The sequence below is a fragment of the Megalops cyprinoides genome, chromosome 1 (assembly GCF_013368585.1).
Source record: "Megalops cyprinoides isolate fMegCyp1 chromosome 1, fMegCyp1.pri, whole genome shotgun sequence".
In the NCBI taxonomy this organism is placed as follows: Eukaryota; Metazoa; Chordata; class Actinopteri; order Elopiformes; family Megalopidae; genus Megalops; species Megalops cyprinoides.
This window is the reverse complement of record NC_050583.1, coordinates 46,174,573-46,197,823: the sequence shown is the minus strand read 5'-3', so window position 1 is coordinate 46,197,823 and position 23,251 is coordinate 46,174,573. Positions and strand designations below refer to the sequence as shown.

At 47.1% G+C, this 23,251-nt stretch overlaps 1 protein-coding gene across 3 annotated transcripts; it reads right to left on the bottom strand.

Moving 5' to 3' along the window:
• Positions 1-299: 299 nt before the first annotated feature.
• On the bottom strand, positions 300-14,370 carry aldh18a1 (aldehyde dehydrogenase 18 family, member A1). Of its 3 annotated transcripts, none has more exons than XM_036532088.1 (18): positions 14,226-14,370; positions 12,304-12,434; positions 9,765-9,916; positions 8,983-9,132; positions 8,203-8,307; positions 7,625-7,783; positions 6,640-6,730; positions 6,152-6,276; positions 5,880-6,024; positions 5,659-5,732; positions 5,370-5,469; positions 4,805-5,025; positions 4,225-4,362; positions 3,855-4,050; positions 3,452-3,573; positions 2,896-3,082; positions 2,229-2,324; positions 300-1,691 (listed from the first exon to the last, which is right to left on the bottom strand). In XM_036532088.1, the coding sequence occupies exons 2-18, from the start codon at positions 12,407-12,409 to the stop codon at positions 1,495-1,497; spliced, it is 2,364 nt and encodes a 787-aa protein (XP_036387981.1). In that variant the 5' UTR covers positions 12,410-12,434; positions 14,226-14,370; the 3' UTR covers positions 300-1,494. The 3 variants fall into 3 exon arrangements, with proteins under 3 accessions (XP_036387981.1, XP_036387990.1, XP_036387973.1); XM_036532097.1 differs by lacking the exon at positions 14,226-14,370 and adding an exon at positions 12,860-13,103; XM_036532080.1 differs by lacking the exons at positions 12,304-12,434; positions 14,226-14,370 and having other exon boundaries at positions 9,765-10,418.
• Between the last annotated feature and the right edge of the window lie 8,881 nt (positions 14,371-23,251).

Below are 23,251 nucleotides of genomic sequence, written 5' to 3'. Positions count from 1 at the left end.
AAGAACGTCTGCTAAATGGCAATAATGTAACGTCACTGGAGGCTGCATCCACATTGTTCCCTGTCTGATTATGTTTTAAAATAACTATTATTTATTCATTAAAGTTCACCAAAGATTAAGGGGGCAGGGCATCTATGGCTCCCTACTGGGTAGCCCCGAGGACTCCAGCGTGATCGAACGGAACAGACAGGAGAGACACCATCTGAAAGCTTTCATTTAAAAGCCACGGGACACAGAACACGAAAAGAAAGCAGGGCAGCTTTACTCAACAAAATCTTTATTCAGAAACATCTGCCATAAATTACAAAAAAAAAACCCACTGAGGAGGATCCTGTGTTTCCATGGCGCCGGTTCTGGAATGCCCGATCACCACTCCCTCTCCGAGGGGAGAGGCCCGTAACCACGGAACCGCAGCAGAGATGTAACACAGAACGGGAGAACGGGGTTCTACAACTGCAGGAAGTAGAGCAGCGAAGCGGAAAGTTAAAACTGCAGAAAGAGTACAAACAACCATACAAAAGGAAAAAACTGGCGCAGAGACAGCGGGAGTGTTTATGATCGTGGTCTGGTTTTTAAACACAACACTGCTCTGGTTTAAGTGACGGCAGCTCTAGTGTACTGTGCTATAGGCCAACAGGTAAGACTTACAGAGTGTTTCAAACCAGGTAGCAAGTTCAAAAGGGAGAGGCAGTGCTACTGTAATGCTTAGAGACGTACGTGACCAGCTGTATGAATGTGAAACGTATCACTGTATAAGACACACTGGCTGGATAAATGTACTGGCCATAGTGGGTCTTGGTTGGTTTCATTCTGTACTTCTCAGTTCCAGTCCTGAATGGGTCCAGTCCTGACCTTGGCTGGCCGCTGGCTTCCTGTGCCCCCTTTGGTCAACAGCTCTGCGGGCGTGTCTAATCTCACTCAATCACATAGCTGGTACATACACCAGGACTGCACACTTTCAGCAGCAACAAGCAGCTGACGTCCACCTGGAGAGCCAGGTTACTTCAACTTTCAACAGAAATGAGGACGTTGATTAGAAAACCATTCAGTTGAAGGAGAACCTGTCGACTCAGTCACGATGTAGGTCATATACATAGGTGCTCAAGTGGAACAAAGAAAAAAAAAATACACCTTGTTGCCATTCAGGACTGGAAATGAGGTTGCACCTGCCTGGGCCTAGTCAGTCAGGCCACTACTCCTGGGAGCATGGACTTCTCCCCTTTGGTATCTCACGGTGTTCCAAACCCCCAAAATGCTGGGTGTGTTCAGGGTTCTCTGTGGCTCAGTCCTCTTGTGTGGGGGGTAGACCTCATTGGATCTTCTCTGTCTGGGAGGCAGGTCTTCCTGTGGGAGACGAACCTCACTGGAGGTTTTCTATACGGGAGGCGGGTCTTCCTGTGGGAAGTGCCCCTCATTGGAGGCTCTCTGTCTGATGGGAGGGTCTTGAATACAGGTCTAGGAGGAGCATTTGTTTGCCGGTTCTAGCTGGAGGTCCTAGTTGGAGGTTCTCTGTCCGGGCAGGGTGCGGGCGATGGGGATGTTCTCATGCAGGTACTTCATGCTGCCCTGCTCAGAGAAGTCGGCCGCCGTGTGCCCGTCGCCCCGCAGAACCCACTTGGTGGTGAGGAGTCCCTCCAACCCCACAGGGCCGCGGGCATGGATGCGCGCCGTGCTGATGCCCACCTCCGCCCCTAGGGGGAGCCAGAGGACAGCGGTTAGCAAGTCCAAATCAAACCATAATGAGCTAAACCTACAGTAATAACCAGCACACACTCCTCTCCATGAGGCGATCTTGACAGAAATTGTGGTGGGGGTGAGGGAGTACAGGTGTGCCCTACATCATTACACAGTAATTTTACAGATTCATCTCCCAGAGCTAAGACTTGAGACACCTAATAAGCGAGCAGTTAACATCTTGACTTGCCTGAGGCATTAACACTTAGAGTATAACAAACATGCATTCCCCTTGGAGTATAACAGGGAAACCACTGTCAAACATTATTCATTAGCTTTGCAAATGCTTTTATATATGCATCTTGCACATTATTCATTTATTTACTAGAGCGATTGAGGTTAAGTACCTCTCTCAAAGACACAACAGCAGTGGGCTGCTTGGAATTTAAAATGAGAAACCTTCAGGGTTCAGCCCAGTTTCCCAACCCCTCTCCCTGCTGCCCTGCTTCTCCCTAACAAGCGAATAAGCGCGGAGAAGACGTGAGAAAACCCACCCAGGCCGAAGCGGTATCCGTCTGCAAAGCGAGAGCTGGCGTTCCAGAATACACAGGCACTGTCCAGCTGTTGCAGGAACTGCTCAGCTGTCTCCTCTGTAGGAGAGAGAGAGAGACCACAATTACAGATTGTAACATTGCAGTGTAATTTGGTTTCAACATCAGCTATTGTGACACTACAGCATAGTCTCAATTTTCAGACACCGTGGCATCACAGGAGATGTATTCACCATCATTTACTGTCCAGGCCATGTGTTCTCAAGTCTCTACCAAACCGTACTGATTGCTGTGAACAGTAACATCTGGCCCATTTTGATCTTTTCCCTTCTAATACGCTTACATAAAAACATACACTTGACATTTTAGTAGTGTTTTTCTTGCTGTTTTATGTATGGAGTAAATGATCTCTTTTCAACATTTTGTCTCAGACTGTCCTGAGAATAGTCTATTGATCCAAATCTGGTGTAACACACTGAAGATATCAGTTTTCAGTCTGAAAATGTCCTATCTTTGCCAAATGAAATAAACATGTAAATATATACATGCTCTGAAGACTGGTCAGAACACAAGAGGACCAAACATGGCACAGGACTGCTGAAATATAAAGAAACCTTGAGAGACAGATTTACCAATGAAAAGCACCCCTGTGAGGAGGGGTGATTCTTACCGTTTTCGGTGACGATGACGTCAGTGTGGGAGCTGCCGTACTTGTGGATGTGATCGATGGCGTCCTGCATGCTGTCCACCACCTCGATGCAGCACTCCAGGTCCCCGTACTCCGTCCGCAGGGACTTCACCTCCGATGGGCTGAAGGTCAGGTATGAGGCGAACTTAGGCCCAGCATGAATCTTCACCTGAGAGAGAGAGAGAGAGAACCATGAGCCACAGATTCGCTGGGCCTGAGAGACTGCGAGATGTGTGTGATAGTGCGTGTACGAATGTATTTGTGACTGTGTGTGGGTATATGTGTGTGTGTGTGTGTGTGTGTGTGTGTGAGAGAGAGTGTGTATATCAGTATGCGTGTGTGTATACTGTATATGTGTGCATATTAGTGCGCGTCAGTATGTGTCTGTCAGTATGCCTGTATGAGTGTACATGTCAGTATGTGCACGTGTGCGTTTGTGTGTCAGTATGTGTTTGTGTGTGTGAGTGTGTATGTTAGTATGTGTGTGTATATGTACACACACATACAGTATATCAGTATGTGCGTACGAACGTCTCACCCTCTCCACTCTCAGCATGTCTATGATCTGGTCAAACAGCGGGGTTCTCAGGAGGTCTCTGTGCACCAGCAGCGTCTCCATGGCGTTGCAGGCCGCAGGGTAATCGCACTTAGAGTCTCTGACTGAAAGCGTGAAGCCACAGAAAATTCAACTGAAGCTCAAATTCAGGCTGAAGCGCTCTCTGCCTCTCACCCCACAGTCTCGCATTCACTGTCTCACCCTCATGCCGTCTCCCTCACCCTCACATTCTTAGCCTCTCACCCTCACACTCTCTCTGGTCTTCTTATTCTCTCTCTGGTCTTAATTCTAGGGGAAGAACCCCTTGTCCAAACACAAACAGAACCCCATTTGCACCCTGCTGCCTCAGGTTGGTGACCGCGTGGCGACGGGGGGAGGGACCCACCGATCTTGATGACCTTGTCGATGCTGGCGTCTGAGTCGACGTAAACGTGGCAGATGCCCTCGCTGTGGCCCAGGACAGGGATGCCTTTGGCTGCTCGCTGGATGTCCCGCACCAGCTGGGACGAGCCTCGTGGGATGATCAGATCGATCATCTTATCCAGCCGGCACAGGTCCTCCACCTCCTCACGTGTGCTCACCTACAACATGGAGATAAGAGTGAAATCTCACACAGAGGCTGTCTCTTGCACCCACGACACCTGTGTGCTTTCCCTTTAACCCGAGGGCCACTATTACTAAGAGTTCATTCACTGTGCCTGAACTTACTGAACTGTTGGGTAGGCCAGTTTTCCCAGTGCCCTCTAGTGGCTTACCAGCTGTACTGCATCCTTGACCCCGTGGATGGAGAGTGCTTCCTGGGTCAGCTGGTGCAGGATGCGGTTGGAGTTGGCTGCCTCCTTCCCCCCCTTCAACAAAAGTGCGTTGCCGCTGGCGATGGCCAGTGCAGACACCTGCAGACACAAACAGCACGCATGCACAACGGTTAAGGAACTGGCTTTGTAACCAGTGGGCTATAGGTTCACGGCTGTTGAACCCTTGAGCAAAGACCTTGACTTGAATTTGTCTGGTAAATTAGGGTGACCATACGTCCTCTTTTTCCCGGACATGTCCTCGTTTTGGGACTTAAAACATGCATCTCTAAACGAGGACATGTCCAGGAAAAAGAGGACGTATGGTCACCCTAGGCAAATACCCATCTGTATGCATAACATACCAAAAGTAAGCTATGTAAGTGAACCTGCACCAAGCAAATTAAAACATGGAATAAACTTTTATGACTACTAATGTTAGTAACAAAACAATAACAACAATGCCGGAAGAAAGCTTTCTCACTACACATGCAGCCACACCGCCCCTTGATGTGATTGGCTAATGTGAAGAAGGCTGGCCCACCTGGGGGAGGCAGTCGGGGCGGGACTCGAAGATGACGAGCAGCACGCCGATTGGAACAGTGATCTGCTCCAGCTCCAGGTTGTTGGCAACGCGTGTTCGGCGGAGGACGCGGCCAACGCTGTCCTGGGATGACACAGCGATCTGCCGCAGCCCGATGGCCAGGCTGTTCAGCTTTGCGGGGGACAGACTGAGCCTCTTCAGCAGGGCTGGGGACAGCCGACCTGGGACAGAGAGGGTGTTACTCTGCTGCTACAAACCCTTAACATCCCTAACCCTAATCCTAGCTTCTTTAGCAGGGCTGGGAACAGCCGACCTGGGGGAGAGAGGGAGTTACCGCACCTGCATATACATATACCTAACCCAATCCCTAATCCTCCCTAACACCTAACCCCTAACATCTAACCACAACCCAACAGGAGAATGTGTACACTAATACCTGATCCAACAGGTACATCTTAAACTGTCTAGATCCATTTTTGAATTATTACCTGCACTGATATTTTTATGGCAGGCATATTTGTGGAACATTACCTGCACTGACAGATGTTTTGTGGTTGTGGCTTACCTGTGCTGACAGCCAGGTCCATGTCCTTCTTGTTAGCATCCAGGATCTCATCTTTCTTCTCTGTCAGCAGGTCAGCCAGGTGGCAGATGATCTCACTTCTCTGTGACGAGACGCAGTTCGGTGAGCCCTACCTCCATTCACCTGCAGGAGCACACCTGCACACCTGCACATCTTCCAGAGTGTCTGGATAAACTCTTAATCTATACCCCATCTGGATGGCTCACCCACATCCCTGAGCCTACTCTGTAAACCCATCCAGTTACTATACAGTTTCATTCAGATTCCTCACCTGCTCAGGTAGAAGTGAGGCCAGCGTCCGCCCCCCGTGTCTTGCCATCTCTGTCTGCTGCTCCACCGTGGGACCTGCCGATACATGCAGCGGCATTACCATGGCAGCTCGTGGCACCTCCACCTCACTGAAAACCTGTCTCCTCTTACAAGTGTTTCCCAAACTCGAGTCTTTCAGCTGCTCTCTCTCTGCTCAGCCTCTCCCCCGAGTGCAGGACTCACCAGCCGGCTTCACCTCTGAGAAGAAGGTCCCCACTTTCTTCCCCTCCACGATGTCGGTGATGACGTGACCTGTGACCTTGGGGTGCGTCCCGTTGGCAATGACCACAGAGGTGCCTCCCTGCAGTGCCCACAGTGCTGCCTTCACCTGAAGACAGGAAACACACCTTTCACACAGAACCTGAGAGAGTCTGTGTGTGTGTGTGTGTGTGTGTGTGTGTGTGTGTGAATATGCTTGAGTATGTTGCCGACAGCAAGCTCCTCTGCACACGCACCTTGGCTTCCATGCCTCCAATCCCAACCCTAGACTTTGTCCCATAGGTGATGGACTGCTGGTCTCCAGGGTAGAAAATATCGATGAGTTTGGCATCGTCAGATCCTGGGGGGCTATCGTACAGCCCTGAGGAAGAAAAGGGGGTGCCAAAATGATATTCTTACATTTCTGCTGATGACAACAAGGAGGCAGTCAGCAGTCTATGACAGACCTCTCTGCATTTACTCTAGAGGAGAACTCTACAGACAAAAAGCCAGGGAGTAAAGAGCAGAGCTCCTTTCACAGACTACAGACTCTTCTCTCTCTTCTTGTCTTTATGAACTGGACATATGTGCCCGGTAGGCTTCAGAGCATTACAGCACTGGCTGTTTCACTGCATTACGGTTTTGAATCCAAGGCTGGGCAGACTCTCACTCTCCCACCTACGGGTAAAACGCCACGCGAGCATTCACTGCCTAGCGACCTTCAGGGCCCCGAAGATAAACACACCTTCCACATCTGACAGGGCGATCAGCAGATCTGCCTTCATCTCCACAGCAAGACGCGCAGCCAAACTGTCATTATCCTTGATGCTAATCACCTGCAGAGGGAACGAGTGGAGAGAGAGGAGAGAAGAGAGAGAGGGGTAGGGGGGAGAGAGAGAGAGAGAGAGAGAGAGAGAGAGAGAAAGAGAGAGAGAGAGAGGTGAAACCGAAGTCATGACAGCACAATGCTGTACATATAACTGATCTACCCTCCCTACAGACAGCAGTAGAGTTTAAATGACTGATCTACCCTGACTAAAGAAGGTTTGGGGTTCCCCTGCTTGCTCGTTTTGGGGCAGAGGTGGTGCAGCAGTGTTTTTGGGATTAGTGCTGTTCTCCAGTGTACAGTGCTACCTGAAGGACTGAAATGCCCCTCCAGCAGGGGCACATGTGACTATGGGTGTGGCCTCCTTTTCTACAGCTGGGGAGGGCTGTGTGCAGGGTCGCTGTGGAGGCTACTTTCAGCACTTCACGCTTACTGTGCTGGGAATAAGGCAAATTTCAGCCTTTTTTCCCTCTCAGTGTTTCTGTGAGGTGACACTGTGTTTCTATGTAGATGTGGCACTCAGCATTTCTCTAGAGGTGTGACACACTGTTTGTTTCTGTGGAGATGTGGCACTCTTGTAACAATGTGCTGACACCCTGCTGCCAATGGGTAGCCCCTCCACCCTCTGCACCAGCAGACTCCCCCTGTAGGCAGAAGCAGACTACAGCAAGGGGATGCAAAGACACCAGCAAGCTGTTACCATGAGATCCCAGCTACGCCATGCAACCCTGCGGCTCCCAGCATGCACCTCTCAACACATCCCAGCGCACTGCCGGGCCCTGCCAAGCTCTTCCCAGCATGCCCCTCTTCCTAGCCCCATCCCAGCATGCACATCCTCGGGGCGGGGTGGGGCGGAGTGGGGACGCTGACCCTCCCCCGCCCCCCCCCTCTGCACTGTACCCACGTTTACCCCCTGCAGGTCACTGTTGGGCTCGGGCGGGGGCACCACCGCGTCATTGGTGTTGATGATGGGCACGATGTTCATTCGCAGCAGCTCGTGCAGAGTGCTGTTTAGGTTCCGCCTCTTCTGCTCGTCGTGGAAGTCGAGATTGGTCACCAGGATCTGCAAGGGACACGCCCCGTCACAAGCCACGCCCACGGAAGACAACACCAGCCAACGTCTTAAACAACAGTAATCCGGTCTGTACTAAATGAATCTGTGCAATATGCAAACTATGTTAGACACCCTGGATGGAGTGTCAGTGAAGCATAGTGGCAAGGAACAGGCATCGTAACTGAAAGGTTGCTGGTTAGATTTCCCGCTGGGGCACAGCTGCTGGCAAGGTACTTAACCCAGAATTGCCTTTGTAATATCCAGCTGTAGCAATGGATAACATGTAAAAACTGTACCCTATGTATGTCGCTCTGGATAAGGGTGTCTCCTAAATGACAGTAATGTGATGTGTATGATCATGCTGTTTATCAGTCTGCAGAGCGCACTCAAGAGACACTGAGGCAGGAGAGGGCTCATTGTGAGCGTACCTGTGCCGTGCAGGTGCTGTACTGGGTGAACATGGCCTCGTACAGTGCCATGAGTCCGCTCTGACCCGCCGCCGCACAGGCCCGCGCCTCCAGAACCGGAACCGACTGGGAGAGACCAGGACCAGAGACACAAGACTGTCATCTCAACCATAAACCATTAACCACTGATATCAGGGGAACAGAGACACCAAACCATCCCCTCAACCACTGACCATGAAAAACAGGGCTGGAGCACCACTCAGGGTAATTCAGCCACACAGATGCTTCAGCGGTACTATCAGTAAAGATTTACCCAGTGTCCCAAACAGGATCCATAATGTTCAGAGATCCGTACTGAACACAAAATCTTCAGATTCATCTACTTGTACTAGCACAGAACACAGCATTCCACAGCTATTCTGCACACAGGGCAGGGCAGCACAGAGCTGGTCCTATTCAATAAAAACTCTCCACATTGAGCTGGTTCTGTCTGGAATAAGCTCATCCTGCCTTTGAGCTGGTTCTGTCTGGAATGAGCTCATCATGCCTTTGAGCTGGTTCTGTCTGGAATAAGCTCATCCTGCCTTTGAGCTGGTTCTGTCTGGAATAAGCTCATCATGCCTTTGAGCTGGTTCTGTCTGGAATAAGCTCATCCTGCCTTTGAGCTGGTTCTGTCTGGAATAAGCTCATCATGCCTTTGAGCTGGTTCTGTCCAGAGTGAACTCACCATGTCTTCCAGCAGGTTCTGTTCAGAGTGAACTCACCATGTCTTTCAGCTGGTTCTGTTCAGAGTGGACTCACCATGTCTTTCAGCTGGTTCTGGCCCGAGTGGAGTGCCTGCCGCACGCTCTGAGAGAGCAGAATCTCGTGCCTTAGCCTCTGTTTCCCGAACGCCACGGCACCACTGGTGACGATCATCATCTCTCTGCCCTGGTTCTGTAGGACTGCCACCTTAAACGCAGAAGATCATCTCTACCACACCACCTTCAACGCAGGGAGTAACCTGTACATCACCACTTACCATTACCAATTACCTTTACCAATAGTGATCTCCATGATACCACCCTAAACCTTTCGCACGTGACTTATTTTATGCTATGTAGCGTGCGTGTTACGTTACATGGTTCGTTATGTTTTCGATAGCATTATTAAGCTTCTCACAGTTTTCACCACCGCATTTGCTATAGTTTGTAACGTTAAAAATCACTGTTTCCTCAAAGCTAACGTTAGCTAGAATTTTTCCAATCTAGTGTTCTAATCACACCGGTTTTACCGTATGTGGCTCAGCATACTGGAAAGGACTCAGCACACTGGTGTGACCATACACGCGAAAGGGCTTATCACAGCGGCGTAACCATGTGCGCAAAAGGGTAAAATACCATCATCTCGGTAACACCACCTTACATGCAGTAATTTCCATAATACCACCTTAAATACAGTCATTTACATGCCACCACCATACATGCAGTCATCATGCATACACACCACTTTACATATGGTCATCTTCACATACAGTGAAATGAATCTGACTTTTGGTTTCCCACCAAAAGCCCAGCGGGTGGGGCTCGCCCCTGCTCCCTCACCTGCTCGACGATGGAAGCGAGCCGCCCCAGCGCCAGCCCGCACTCGTCCCCGCGCGTCACCACGGCGCTGCCCAGCTTCACCACGATGCGCTTGGCCTGCTTCAGCTCGCTGCGGTGTGCGAAGGACTTACCGTGGGCGCGCGTGAGTGGCACTGTAATGAAAGGGATGTTACTCCAGTGCCGCACGGCAGCGTGTCTGAGTGAGGGACACACAGGCAGATCTGAAGAGGAGAGATGCAGAGAGCCATGAGCAGGATGCTGGCCATGCAGAGCCGAGGGCATGATGCAGTCACCCGGGGTCAGGGGTCAGGGGTGAGATGTGACTGTGAAGAAGGAGCAGTGTTCCGCATTCCCACTTCACGTTCATAAAGATTACCAATGACACAAGAATAGGCACTGAATCCCCTCATCTGCTCATTTGCACCATCTAGTGGTAAAACATAGGTGCTCTCATGACTTTGGGGGAAGCCACTCAGTGAGTGAACGAGTGAGACATGATACTGTTTCCAGTTCTGCATGTGAGGTGTATATTATCTGGGTATATTCAGTGCCTTAAAAATTGTGGTTATATGCAATAACTTTTTTTGACTAAAGCCATAGATATACAGCCAATCAAATCATGGCAATTATGACATTGTTTCATGTCACTTTTTCTGAAATACATAAATATACAGAAAACAAGTCTGCCCTTTTGGTGGGAAAACTGCAATTGAAGAAAAAAAAACATTTTTTCCCTAACTGACAATGCGGAACACTGCACACAGGTTTCAGGCGGGTACTTGCCAACAACCTGAGATGGAACAGTGGGAAACGGTGGGTGTGAATGACAAAGTGACGCTGATATGACATGAAAACTGGCTAAAGGTGTTTGCTATAAAGACAATAGCCAGAGGGGGCAGGACACTGACAATGCCACAGATCCAGCGCTTGCTTTCCTGCTGCTGTTTTCAGACTAGCATAATTCAGTACTAGCATCACTGAACTGCATTAAACAAGCGTGATAACATTGGGTAAGAACAGAATTTCCACTTTCCCCTCCATCAGGAGGATTGGCAAGTATGCAAGAGATGTCTGCAGCCACAGCCAATCATCGACAAAACAATTTTACAACTTTTTATTTGTCCATATTTGTTAAAATATACTCTTGTGTGAGCATTAGTGAGAATGTCATATTTGCTTGTTGTTGACTAAAACTAAAACACAAGAGCCAGGTGAGACTTTGAGGCATTCTGAGGGCTCTGGTCTTAACAGCAACACCGTGTTACAGCCAGGTAATGGAGTGAGGACTCATGCAGGTACGAATGGGTTGCCAGATCAGCGTGTCCCACACACAGAGCAACAGGGCCCACAGCACTTACCCCCCAAAACACATACACATACAGCCCGAGATAGCATAAGAGAGAAAAATCCCCTTCAACCCACAACCTGAATGGTTCCCGCCAGCTGAAAGCCTTATCAAACACTTTCAAAGAAAAGCATGACCCTTGAGAAGAATAATTAACTCAATACCCTACTTACTTCTTAGCAGTGAAGTAGCCTATAATAGCCTGAAGTAGCCCATAAAAATAATTTTACAGTCCAATAGAGGAACTTTGTGTCCTTTTCTGGATCATTTTCTATCCATACTGAGATTCTCTGGGTGGAGAATAGCGCGTTTACTCTTTTAAACAGTTAAAGCTGTGCAAAGCATTTGACAGGGGAACACCCCCTCCCCCTCTTCCTCCACAAAATAACAGAGCAAAAGCTGCCACATCAGCAAGCCAGAGTTAGGGCTACAATACAGAGCTCTCCGCCCCACTGCCCTCAGCCTGCAGGGTTAGAGAGCACTTCAATGGGAGCAGATAAAGACCATCATACTGTCCTCACTATCTCCAAACAGCATTGATCAGGGAGAAAACAACATCAGCCAGGATGGCCTGGTAACAGCCAGCTACCTATCTGACTTCCTCAGGATTGAGCAATGTGATAATGGTCACACTGCGCCCCCTCCAAAGGAGAATGCATTTCAGAAGAGGATCTGAGAGTAATGACTGCTCGTTCTTGTAACCTCTAACCTGACAAGTCTTCTTCTCAGAATGAGACTGCAGACTCCATCGACATGCCAAGACATGTTACAAAAAATGTCCTTAATATCCCAAGTACAGTAGAGAATGCTCTGCTAACATGTGACAGGCAAACCCCCAGAAATCATCTAATTTCGCTTATTTCCCTCTCTTTTCTTGTTATTTATTTGCTTTGCAGATGACCCCAGCATACATACCTCACCTTGCTATTATCTGTTTATAGCATATTTACTGCAGCATTTATGGTTAAGTATCTGGGGTTTGAACCCGCAGCCTTTGGGTTACAGGCTGACTTCCACTAAACCACACTGTCACCTTTCACCTGCCTTTCACCTTTGAGTCATTCTGAGTATGACGTGGAAGTGGTAGTTCGCAGCCTCAAATGGTCCTCTGCTAATGGTGAGAGTTGTCTTTTGTGGTGAGAGGTCTCCCATGTGTTAATGTTGAGAGCTGTCTCGTGTGTTAGTGACACTCACATTTGGCCTGAGAAACAGCCCTGGCGAGACTCGGGCGGGACTTCGCTGGAACAGTCCATCTCCCTGCCTTCAGGCGCGAGCACAACGCCAGCCTCTGAAACAGCATGATGCCCCTTCTGCAACCAGGAAACCTGCAGCCGCAACAGAACACACTGCCAAGTTACAATAAACAGCACTGCCAAGTTACAATAAACAACTCGGCAAAGTTGCAATAAACAACACTGCAAAGTTACATTAAATAACAACCAAATGACACTACACAACAGTCCCAGTCTTCACACACTGAAAGGTACACAGAGTGGCATCTGCATATGACCAACAAGCAAATTTAAACAAGTAGGAAACCAGCCATAAGAAACAGGTAAAGAATAAAGACTACTCTTTAACTGTTAAAGAATTGTCAAATCATAACAGAGATGCAGAAAACACTTCCGATGTGGATTCTGTCTCATAAAAGAATAAAAGGCACAGAAAACAGCAGGCCAAAGCCTTACTTTTAGCAAATTTCACAACTGATGTTCTAAACGGAGGAAAAAACCGCACAAGAAGTTCGTACCTACAGTCCACAGAGTCCGAACTACGACCGATGGACCGTGTCAATGCTTTCTCCCTGTTCTGTGTTTCGGTGCACCAGCCACTTCCATTACAGACCGAGCGCTGCAATGACTCCCCGCATCTCACACCCCGCACGCCGTGCAAACACTGACCCGAGCAGCGGCCAATGAGAGAGCAGCGCAGGCCGGACCTACTGCGAGATTGGCGCAGATTACCTACTGATGTAACTCCCTTTGCCAATTTCAGTAGGGAGAGCGGCCTCTGAGCTTAGGACTGTTGACGTTCCTGATTCATATGCAACGCGAAACAGAAAATGCCGGTGTTTTGTTCATTAAAACAATGCTAACAATCAGAGCTCCTCTCGGGTCCTGATGATGTCAGGTCAGGCAAACAGCCTCTGCTACACTGGGACAATAGTCTCACCCAGCTTCTTTATTTAAATTAGTGTGAATTATACTGATGATGTCGCGATGTAATCAGCACAGCGCTATTGTGTAAGAGGAGTCCGGACTGTCTCCTCAGCAGGAAGTGTGATAAGTCTGCAACAGGTCGCGACAGCGGGAGGGCCGCTGGTGTGTTAGGGGTGATGCAGCCAATGGTGCCCATAATGCATACGCCACGGACACACGCACATAAATATTGCATATTGCCCAGAAATATGACAAACATGACAATGCTAAATGTTCTGATGTTAACCGGTTAACCGGTTGATGTTGTGGGAAAGCGGTGATTTTTGGAATCTCAAAGGAGCAAGGAAGCATAAGTTCGCCTTGGATCGGAATTGCCAAACCGAGCTTTACCGAACGGCACTCCAACATTCAATCAAACAATGGGAAATCATGTATTCAAAATTACCAATTACCTGAATAAGGAGAAAATCGGTGCTGTCAAATAGCAATAAAATACCGCACACAATTAACTACCAGCTACATCTTCCCTGCTTGCCAGTAAACGGTAGTGAAGTTATCCATCGGGACAAAAAGCTGATTGCACAAATAACTGTCTAGTTTGATAACAAGCGGCTAATAAAAAGCCAACGCTACTGTGCACACGTAGCCAGCTAGCTTGCTAAACGCCCAATACTCTCCGCCAGGTTGCTAGCGTTAGCCAGATAGCTGCCTAGATAGCCAGCCCCTTAAGGTACTGACGCTGAAAGCACTGACTTACTCACTTTCAGCGAAAGATTGCCAAAAACATTTCCTGCTATTGCTGGCCTGTCAGATATCGTACATATATTACAGACGACTGAGTGAGTCAGATACGCCGCTATGATGCTGATCTCGCCACATGAGCTGTCTGGGTGGTTTGCAACTGCAATAAGAGCAGCTCTGCAGCCAGGGCCGATTTCAGCTTAATCGTTTACTTACCACACGATAAAACGCTACGATCGATCGTATGCTCACGTTAACAGTGATCGATAATAAATGACCCGGTCGACGACATGCATTAAGTTGTGACAGTCCTACGCTCTTCCTCCTCCGACTCCAGCCATATTTCGCGTCCACGTCCTTCCGTAAGAGGTATTCCTCATCTGCGTTTACGCAAACAAGGCCACCATTCTCGTTTTAAAAAACAGCGTAGATGACGTTATATGCGTAGCGCTTCGAGCCGTCCTGCGCACTGTATGATCCCTTGAACTTGAACCCAGCGACGGGTATCCGGGTCGAGCGCACTGGAGATTCCCGTAAGGGAGAGGATGTCTACGTACTAAATCACTACGCCGGCTTCCCACGTGGCAGGTGATGCCGACTGGAAGTTTATTATCTGCCTGTTGTAAGATTTTCACTTGCTCGATTTAGCTCCCTATCTCCGACTGCGAACATGCGTTATGAATGATCATGATAATTATGGTCATTAGTGGTAGCGGTTGTAGTAACAGTAGAAATAGTACCCATGTTACATAACGAAAAATTAGTTCTCCACCCAGTGTCGTCGTTAGGTCCGATCATTCGGGGCTACAGCCCCGAATATTTTAAGCCTAGCGCCGAATATTTTCGCCCTGAAAAAGAAGGTGTTTATAGCAAAACAACAGCGTCCGAAGGTGTGATAATATTTATTTATTATAAAGGTAGATATAACCTCCACAACCTACCGATGCCGATCTCCCTTAAAAAAAGACAAGACTAGGCAAACTTGACTTAGCCCCGAATCTTTTCAATAGCTAGAAACGTCTGTGACTCCACCTAAATATTTCTCATGTTCAGTAATACGACGCTGTCATTCTGAAAATGATCTCCTTTGTCATAGTTATTACTGTTTGCCATGAAGGTATCCGGGGTCAGAACTGCGTTGAGCAGATTATCTTGCATTGCTTTTAAGTACATGTGAGTTTAGTACAGTAAACTACGCATCAAAAATTAAAATTTGATTTCAATGTTCTGTGACGAATCATCAGTGTATATATGGCAGGCGTATAACGTATTTCAATGCGTGACGGGTTATTGCTAACCGTGTCCTGCAAGGCTTCACATTCATAGTCCCTCTGGGTCTCTGAATATGCAATTATGCATGCGAGCAGTTGCTGTTGTACGTGTCGGAAGACATACCAAATTGTTATATTTGTACTATTGTACTGTAAAAATTGTACTATTTATCGTTTGAAAGGGAATTACCACGTGAGATGCAACGTTTCATTACTACAGTCATTTGCGCAGAAACCCTCGATGGGTCGGACCTCTCACCGCCGTGGCGGGCTGACACGCCAATCTGTCCTGATTTCTCTGATATGCAGCAGATTCGCGTGCTGCTGTGCCACGTGGAGAGTACTCCGCAGCAGTTTATCAAAGTGTCCATAAATAATGGAGCGTTACGTCTTGTCACTGTTGATCTCAGAGAGTCTTTGCCCTGTTTATATCCAGCCGCAGCAGCTGTTCCAGTTCCAAACAAGAAATAGCTGCTGCTTTCAGAGCTGTACTCCGCGGAGACGGGCTTTCAAAGCCGTCTGTGCAGTCAAACTATGCTGTTTGGCACTGGCTGTTGCACCGGGTGTCGTGCAGCTCTCTCGACACCAGAGGGCAGCAAAAACCTAAATGATATGCAGGCAGGAAATCAGTCGGAAACGGGGGGAACTGTAAGGTCGCCACCCTCCAGTTTGCTTTCAGGATGCTGTAATTGATGTTCCTTCAAGAGCAATTCCAACCCGAATCAATCACTCCCCGAAAGATTAATGTTGTATTAAACAGCTTTTTTGTTCTTTGCATCGAACAGCACATATTGTGGGGGAGAGTCATTTTCTGCACCTGAGAACAGTGGGGGGAAACTTGTTTGGGGGGGGGGGGGGGGGGGCTTTGTTCAAATCAAAACGTCAAGCAGCGTTTTTCCTCTCCAGATCAATAGCCAGCATCAGTCTGGCGAGAGCTTTGAAGCACCACTTTCATCAGGCAGGGGCACTTTGACGTCAAAAGATGACATAAAAGCTGACGTTTCTGTCAGCGTCTGGGGCCGGGCCGCTGAGCGATCCGCTGACAGCCGCTTCACCAGCCATCATCTATTATTTATGTTATTATTTATGTTAGACAACACAAGTGGCGTGCCAATCATGCGAGGAGCGCACACACTGATGCTGACAGGGGCCAGCGGTGTCTTTCTGTGACATCTTGTTCTCTTTCTGTGGGCCCGCATCAGCACACAGCAGGCAAGCTGGAGAAATAAGTAAACAGTTATTAATATTTGTGATTACCATCTGAATCTGGTCAGTACATTTATGGCCGGAGGATTATTCTAATTTGAATCCAAGAGAATTACTAAACCTTTATATTCTGAGTTTTATGCTTCAGTCATTTGATCAATCCATCTATCAATAATTCAACTGATCAAACAGGGCTGTGGAAACTTGGTCCTTGTTAAGTCAAGTCACTTTTATATATATAGCACATTTAAAAACAACAGGAGTTGACCCAAAGTGCTTTCCAGTCAAGAAGGATGTCAAGACAATACAAATATACATGAATAAAAGGAAATAGGAGTATGAGTAAAAACAGGATTAAAAGAAAATACGTAAGAAAAATTAATTAATTAATTAATTAATTAATTAAAACACAAGAAACAGAAAAAAACAATAAAAATAAATTAAGAGTGGACATGACAAAAACCATGGGGCAACCTCAGACTGAACTAAAAGCAAGAGAAAAAAGGTGGGTCTTTTAAATTTGATTTAAAATTGTCGACGGTGGGACAGGACTTAATATGGGACGGGAGACTATTCCAAAGCCTGGGGGCAGCAACAGAAAAAGCCCGGTCACCTTTGGTTTTGAGGTGTGAGTGGGGGACTGAGAGGAGTTGTTGTGAGGATAACCTAAGTGACCCGGGGGCAGAATATGGAATCAGCAGATCAGTAATGTATTGTGGGGCTAATCCATTGAGGGCTTTAAAAACAAACAGTAAAATTTTAAAATCAAGTCTGTATTTCACTGGTAACCAATGCAAGTCAGCCAGAACAGGAGTGATGTGTTGTCTTTTCTTAGTTCCAGTTAAAAGTCTAGCAGCTGCATTTTGAACGATTTGTAGTCGAGAAAGAGTGGAATGGGTCATCCCCATATACAGGGAATTACAGTAATCCAACCAAGAGGTGATAAATGCATGGATAACTGTTTCCAGGTCCTTATGAGATAAACACAGCTTTAATCTGGCAATCGCTCGAAGATGATAAAAGCTGCCCTTCACAACACTACTGACTTGTTTGTTAAAGTTCAAAGAAGAGTCCAAGAAGACACCAAGATTTTTAACTACTTTGTGCAAATTTGCAGACAGGGGACCAAGCGCATTGCTTAGGATAGTGACAGAGCTAGGAGGGCCAAATATAATTACTTCAGTTTTGTTTTCATTTAGCTGAAGGAAGTTCCTCGCCATCCAGCATTTGATGTCTTCAAGACAGTTAAAGAGATTCTTCAGTAAGCAAGCGCTGTCAGGTGTAACTGGTAGGTAAAACCGTGTATCATCCGCATAATAGTGATACAGAATATTGTATTTCTCAAAGATAGAGCCAAGGGGAAGCATGTAAAGTGAGACTTGTGTGATTTGGTTAATCTTTCTTTCAGGTGAGCCTGAAACTTCCTAAGTGATGTAAAGTGTGAGTTTATCTGCCCTCTGAGGCCACATTAAGTCAGAAATAAATTTGTGGTATTCATTCAGGTTATTCCTAATCAGGCCAATCAGTACTGGGATAAGAGGAACAATCCATTTTGATCATATGCTCCATGGAAATTCCTGATTTCCATGATTCCTGATTTCCTGATGATGGCATTATGTTTACAGTACATTGAGTCGCTTAGCAGACAGACACCCTTTTGCAGAACAACTTACATACGTTTAATATTCTTACATGTTATCCATGTATACAGCTGGATATTTACTGAGGCAATTCAGGGTTAGGTACCTTACCCTCAGGTGCAAAGGCAGCGCCCCAGAAGGATATCAAACCAGCAACCTTTGGGTCAGGAGCCCTTGTCTTTCCCATTACGCCATACTGCTGCATGTTGAAGAGGGTAGATTGACAGATGGAGGGAACTGGTATGCTGTTTTACATGCTGAAACGGTGGAGCCCTGGTTACTGCCAAAGCGGTGAATCAAACAGGTAAAGACACAAAGCTAACAGTTATGAAGCCCACCTGTGTTCTGATAAAATCACCCCAGAATAATCAATGCAATGGATCAGGAGACTGATTGGAATCAAATAATAATAATAAATAAGACAAGAAGGACTTATTAATTGTGAAAGACCGACTCAGGACCATTCCGGGCTTAAAGTTAAGTTCTCTTCTTCCCCTAATGGTTGCTCCAGCTACAGGGAGCCTTCTAAGGGACAAGCCTACAAAATATGTCTGCTGACCTCAGTAAGAATTTCAGCCCATGGAAACAACTGACTGACCATACTGGACCATCAAGAAGTCCGGCTGGCTGCTCTGCTCATGACAGCCTGTAGAGAGCAGCATAAACAAGCCTTGTAACCACAGCAAGTCAGAGAGCAGTGGGGCAGACCCAGGCCTTCTGGAGAGCTGGGAGGTACGAGGAGCCAGGGAGATCTAAGGGCCGTGTTATCACCAGGTCATCAGGGGCTTCGCTGTAAAATTCCTCTCCCGTGCTCCCTGGGTCAGTCCTCTGACTCACTGACCGTCCTGCTGGTTGTGCATGTCACCAAGAAAAAAAAACGCCAGTCCAACAAAGCCTCGGTGTGCATCTCTGACAACATCTGCTCATTTTTACAGAAGGCTTTTGTGTTTCTGGGGTTTTTTTTATCAATGTGTTGCAGAATCTTCTGATTCATTTTTTCCTGTGACATCACAAAAGCAAAGGGATGTTTCTGCGGTGACAGAAGAAAAGGATATGTGTTTCCAGTGACCTCAGATCTCCTCTGTTTTAAGGGGCGTAGATCCTGCACCAGCTCTGTTTGCTGTGTATGGGGAGGATGAGGAGGAGAGTAACATGAGGAAGCTGATGACAGTGAAAACACTGTGTGATAAATGAGAAAACCTAGCCAGGAAAACTGCAACCACCGCAGTATGGTTTCAGAGTAACATACAGTACATGGTCATTCACAAACACACATACCTGCACATGCAAATAATACTAGGAAACATATAGCATTAGGTAACCTGGACTCCACCATACAGCAAGTGTAACAGATGTAAGAATTGTATTTTGGTTTGTTCACCAAAGCTATATGCCCTGTACAGTATGAAGTAATAACTGCACTGTATAGAACATGGGAGACTGGCAGTGAGTTGCATTCAAGACCTTTTTCGTCTTGTGAACTTATGAGTTCTGCTACCTGCTAAAATATTTCAGTTTGCCAGTAGAGATTTTTACAAGGAAGCAAACACTCTTTTCCTGTTCTTTATTTTTACTTAATGTGTGAAGTCGAAGGTCATGTCATGCATTGTTTAAAAAATGGCACAATGCTTTTGTTTGTATTTTAGATGTCTGTTTTCTTTGTTTCCTCTGGTAATGTTTGTGTTGGTAAGCCAAGTCGTACAGAGGGAGAATAGAGACCTTTCATTGTGCTGGTAGGGAGGCTGGCCATCCCTGTCTGTGTTTGGGGCCTCCAGGGCTGCAGGCTCTCATACAGGTACTGCCACCATGAGGGGGCAAGACCCGCCAAACCCAGCATCTGCTCACCCACAAACACATCAAGTACATCAAACACTGCACACACACGCGCACACACACACACACACACACACACACACACACACACACACACACACGCACACAAACACTCGTGTATGCACTTGCTTATTTACACATGTATACACTCACATGTACTCACACACACACACACTCACACACAAACACACTTACACTGCATATAGGTTTGCCGCCCAATAAAGCGTGTGCTAATGAACGAGCTTTAAAGGACCAGATTCAGCTCAGTTTATTTGCCTGGTGTATATGCTCTTTTGTGTTTACAGGAAACACAACTCCCATAAGCCTCTGAGGCCTCGAGCAGCAAGTGTACCCGTCTGTTGATCTGGCAACGTTTTGCACTCGAAATGAATCACTGCTGACTTTCCATTAACGTTTGCAATTTATCTCAAAGCACAGATAACATTTGTTGACAGAAAGAGAAAACCTATCCAAGGATTTAAAAAATAGCATGACATGGAAGCATTCCTTTTTTAATAGCGAGACTCACATGGAGTGTTTCGGTTAACCACTTTCATACTGTAGTACTTTAAAAGCACTATATTTCGTTAATAATTTAAGCAATGAGAGCTGAGTCTATAGTTGTGAAAATTGTCCCGGTTCCCCAGTTCAAAAGCTTTCATTCAAACTATGCCTGTGAACCTCACCAGCTGTGCCTTTAACTCCTTTTCTGAAGCACTTGTCAGGTGTTTTCACACCACAAACACACGCCTGAGACCATATAATCTACACAGCTATCCTCCGACTTTACAAAGAGCCACACAGAAGAGCTCCCGTCAACAAAGGCTGACGCTATTTTTCACATTGCTGTTGAAAGTGCTGTGTGTGTGTGTGCATGTGTTTGTGTGTAGGAGGGGGACCCATGTTTGCAACTCAGGAAACACTAGAGATACAAAAGAACAGTGTAGCAAATCCACAGTCTACAGCTGAACACTTAAGATAGTTTAGCTATGAGTCACCACCTAGATTGCAATCAGTTTTACTTCACAAAATTGCTGTTGAGTCAAAAAAAATGCACCATTGTTTAAAAAAATAACTTTCATCTGGACGTGACCTCGTTTGTTCCCAAAACAGCTATGGGCTAACTCATGTAAACGTGGTTTCCAATGAGTAGCACTCACACTTCACAGAGAAACCAATGGTTGGCTGTGACAACAAGTCAAATATTTCTGAAAAGCAGTCTGTTTGCAATTAATGGTTATATTAATGATTGTGTTTATAGTCATATAAATGAGTAAATGTGAGTGTGGTGTGTTCGGGTGAAGCCGCTGTCTGTGTTTCAGACGGCTTTGCTGACCCACGCTGCGCAGACGCTCAGCTCGGTTCCTGTTTAACGAATGTGGGCATTAACAGCATGTCAGCGTGTGCCTTACATTATTCGTCTTTTCAAGCTCACCCCCCCCCACTCACTGACCAGTCAAACACCTTCATCTTATCTCGGTCCCCTCCAAGTGTCCGCAGGCTTTCTGTTGTAAATATAAATGGTTTTGTGGTTAGCCGTCTAGATTAAGACAAAGTTAAACTGATGTTTGTACCTGCCATGCAACCATCCGCCACAGAGATTTGAGAGTGAGCGGTATCCCAGGGCAGACCTACTCAGCTGCATTACCAGAAACACGCTCATTTCCTGTGTAATTAGACGTTTCCTTGGAATCCCTGCATTTTTGCCTGGCTACGTTCATGTGCTGTTTACGCTGGATAACCAACCACCATATGTGCTGTCAGGATCTGTTTGGCAAATATTCAGGGCTGCCCCCCCAAACCCCCCCCCCCTTTGCCGGCTGGTCTCACTTACGCACATGAAATTTCAGCCAGATGTCATCTCTACTTGGGAAACTCAGATTGCAAACATATACCCACCATTAACAAGGTGCACTAATGAGATATCTTTCAAAATAATAACCGAATACAGTTTGCATGGGCCCCAGTAAGTCAAGAAATTCACTACAGAACACCATCAGATTTACAATCAGGTTTTGAACAGGCCTTGTGCTTGTACTCTGTTAGCACTGGGGTGAACGTGGAGGAAGAGTGAATTGGATTTGTTTGTTTTCTATGAGTCTTGCGGGTAGGTGGACTAGCAAGCGAATTCTGAACAGGAGGTACTTTTGTCCAGGAAGTACTGTATTCAACACTTTTGGTTTGTGGAAACATCAGATGATAACAGGCTATAATTTGATTCCATACATCAGAGCGCTTGTGTGTTTTTGAGAACCAGCATATGTTAGTCAGGTGCGCGGTCCACTTGCAGCAGGTCAACCTGGTGCGTTAAGCATATGGCTTTAAATATAGGCTAGGCATGCACATTTATGAAATTGTTGCTGTCAATGCAATTTTATATATTATTTAACGCTGTTTTTATTGCTATTTTTTTTTTTCCCTGCTCGTCTGATGTGGCTCGGCTCCTTCCTATTGTGTCATTGTTCTGTCGGATGACGAGACTCATGACTGTGATATATATTTGATAACCCTACACACACAGACACACACAGACACACCCCGCACAGGCGGAATCCCCACCATGCCCCTCATGTGCGCTAATCACCCTTTCAAAGCTCGGCAGAAGAAAGCGGCAGCGTCACGGCGAATTCCCCGAGCCTCTCTGCGCAGAGCCAGTGCTTACTCTTTAAAGCAGAACTCTTAGGAGGCCCTTATACTCGCAGGCAGCGAGTGCACAGATCCGCGCCACGCGTCTCCTGTTTCATCTATAATGGATCTGAGGGGCGCGTCAAAGCGGGTAAAATATCTCCTGCCTGTCAAGAGCTGCCATCTGCGCACTCCTCAGCCAGAGAGACGCTTTGAGTCTCCACAAAGTGCTAATCAGCTTTCTGCATTGCTGCGGTCCAGGCGGTGCACGTGTGACCCGGCCGCAGAGCTCAGACTCACTTTTTACTGCCCCGTTTGCACGGCTGCAGCATCGCCTGCACCCGAGCTGAGTCCAACAGTGCGTGCTCCACCAACACAGCGTGTACACAGGAGGGGAGAGTTTCAGAACTCAGCCTGAGCTTGCGAGAAACCTGCTTATTTTCCATTTCGAAAAAGGCATAAAACCTGACCGCGTGTCTGTTTGCAGATGACAGTTGTCGGTCTTGTAGCGGGTGTGTGTCTGTGAAGTTTCTCAGCTCAAATGCCCCCCACCGTCAGCATAAAGCTGGTGTGTGTCATCCTTCCCATGTGTGTGGCTTTGACTCATTTCAGTAGATTTAAGCCGTGAAACCCCACCTCAGCAGGGCAGGTCTTTGATGGGAACATT

Bases quoted from the DNA above. Each gene is read 5' to 3' on its own strand.
- aldh18a1 (XM_036532080.1), bottom strand. From the start codon at position 10,046: ATGCCCTCGGCTCTGCATGGCCAGCATCCTGCTCATGGCTCTCTGCAT. The intron at 5,026-5,369 runs GTAAGCCACAAC...TCTCTGTCCCAG, and splicing joins GGACCTGGCTGTCAGCACAG to GTCGGCTGTCCCCAGCCCTG. The intron at 1,692-2,228 runs GTGGGTTTTCTC...GGCTCCCCCTAG, and splicing joins CGGATACCGCTTCGGCCTGG to GGGCGGAGGTGGGCATCAGC.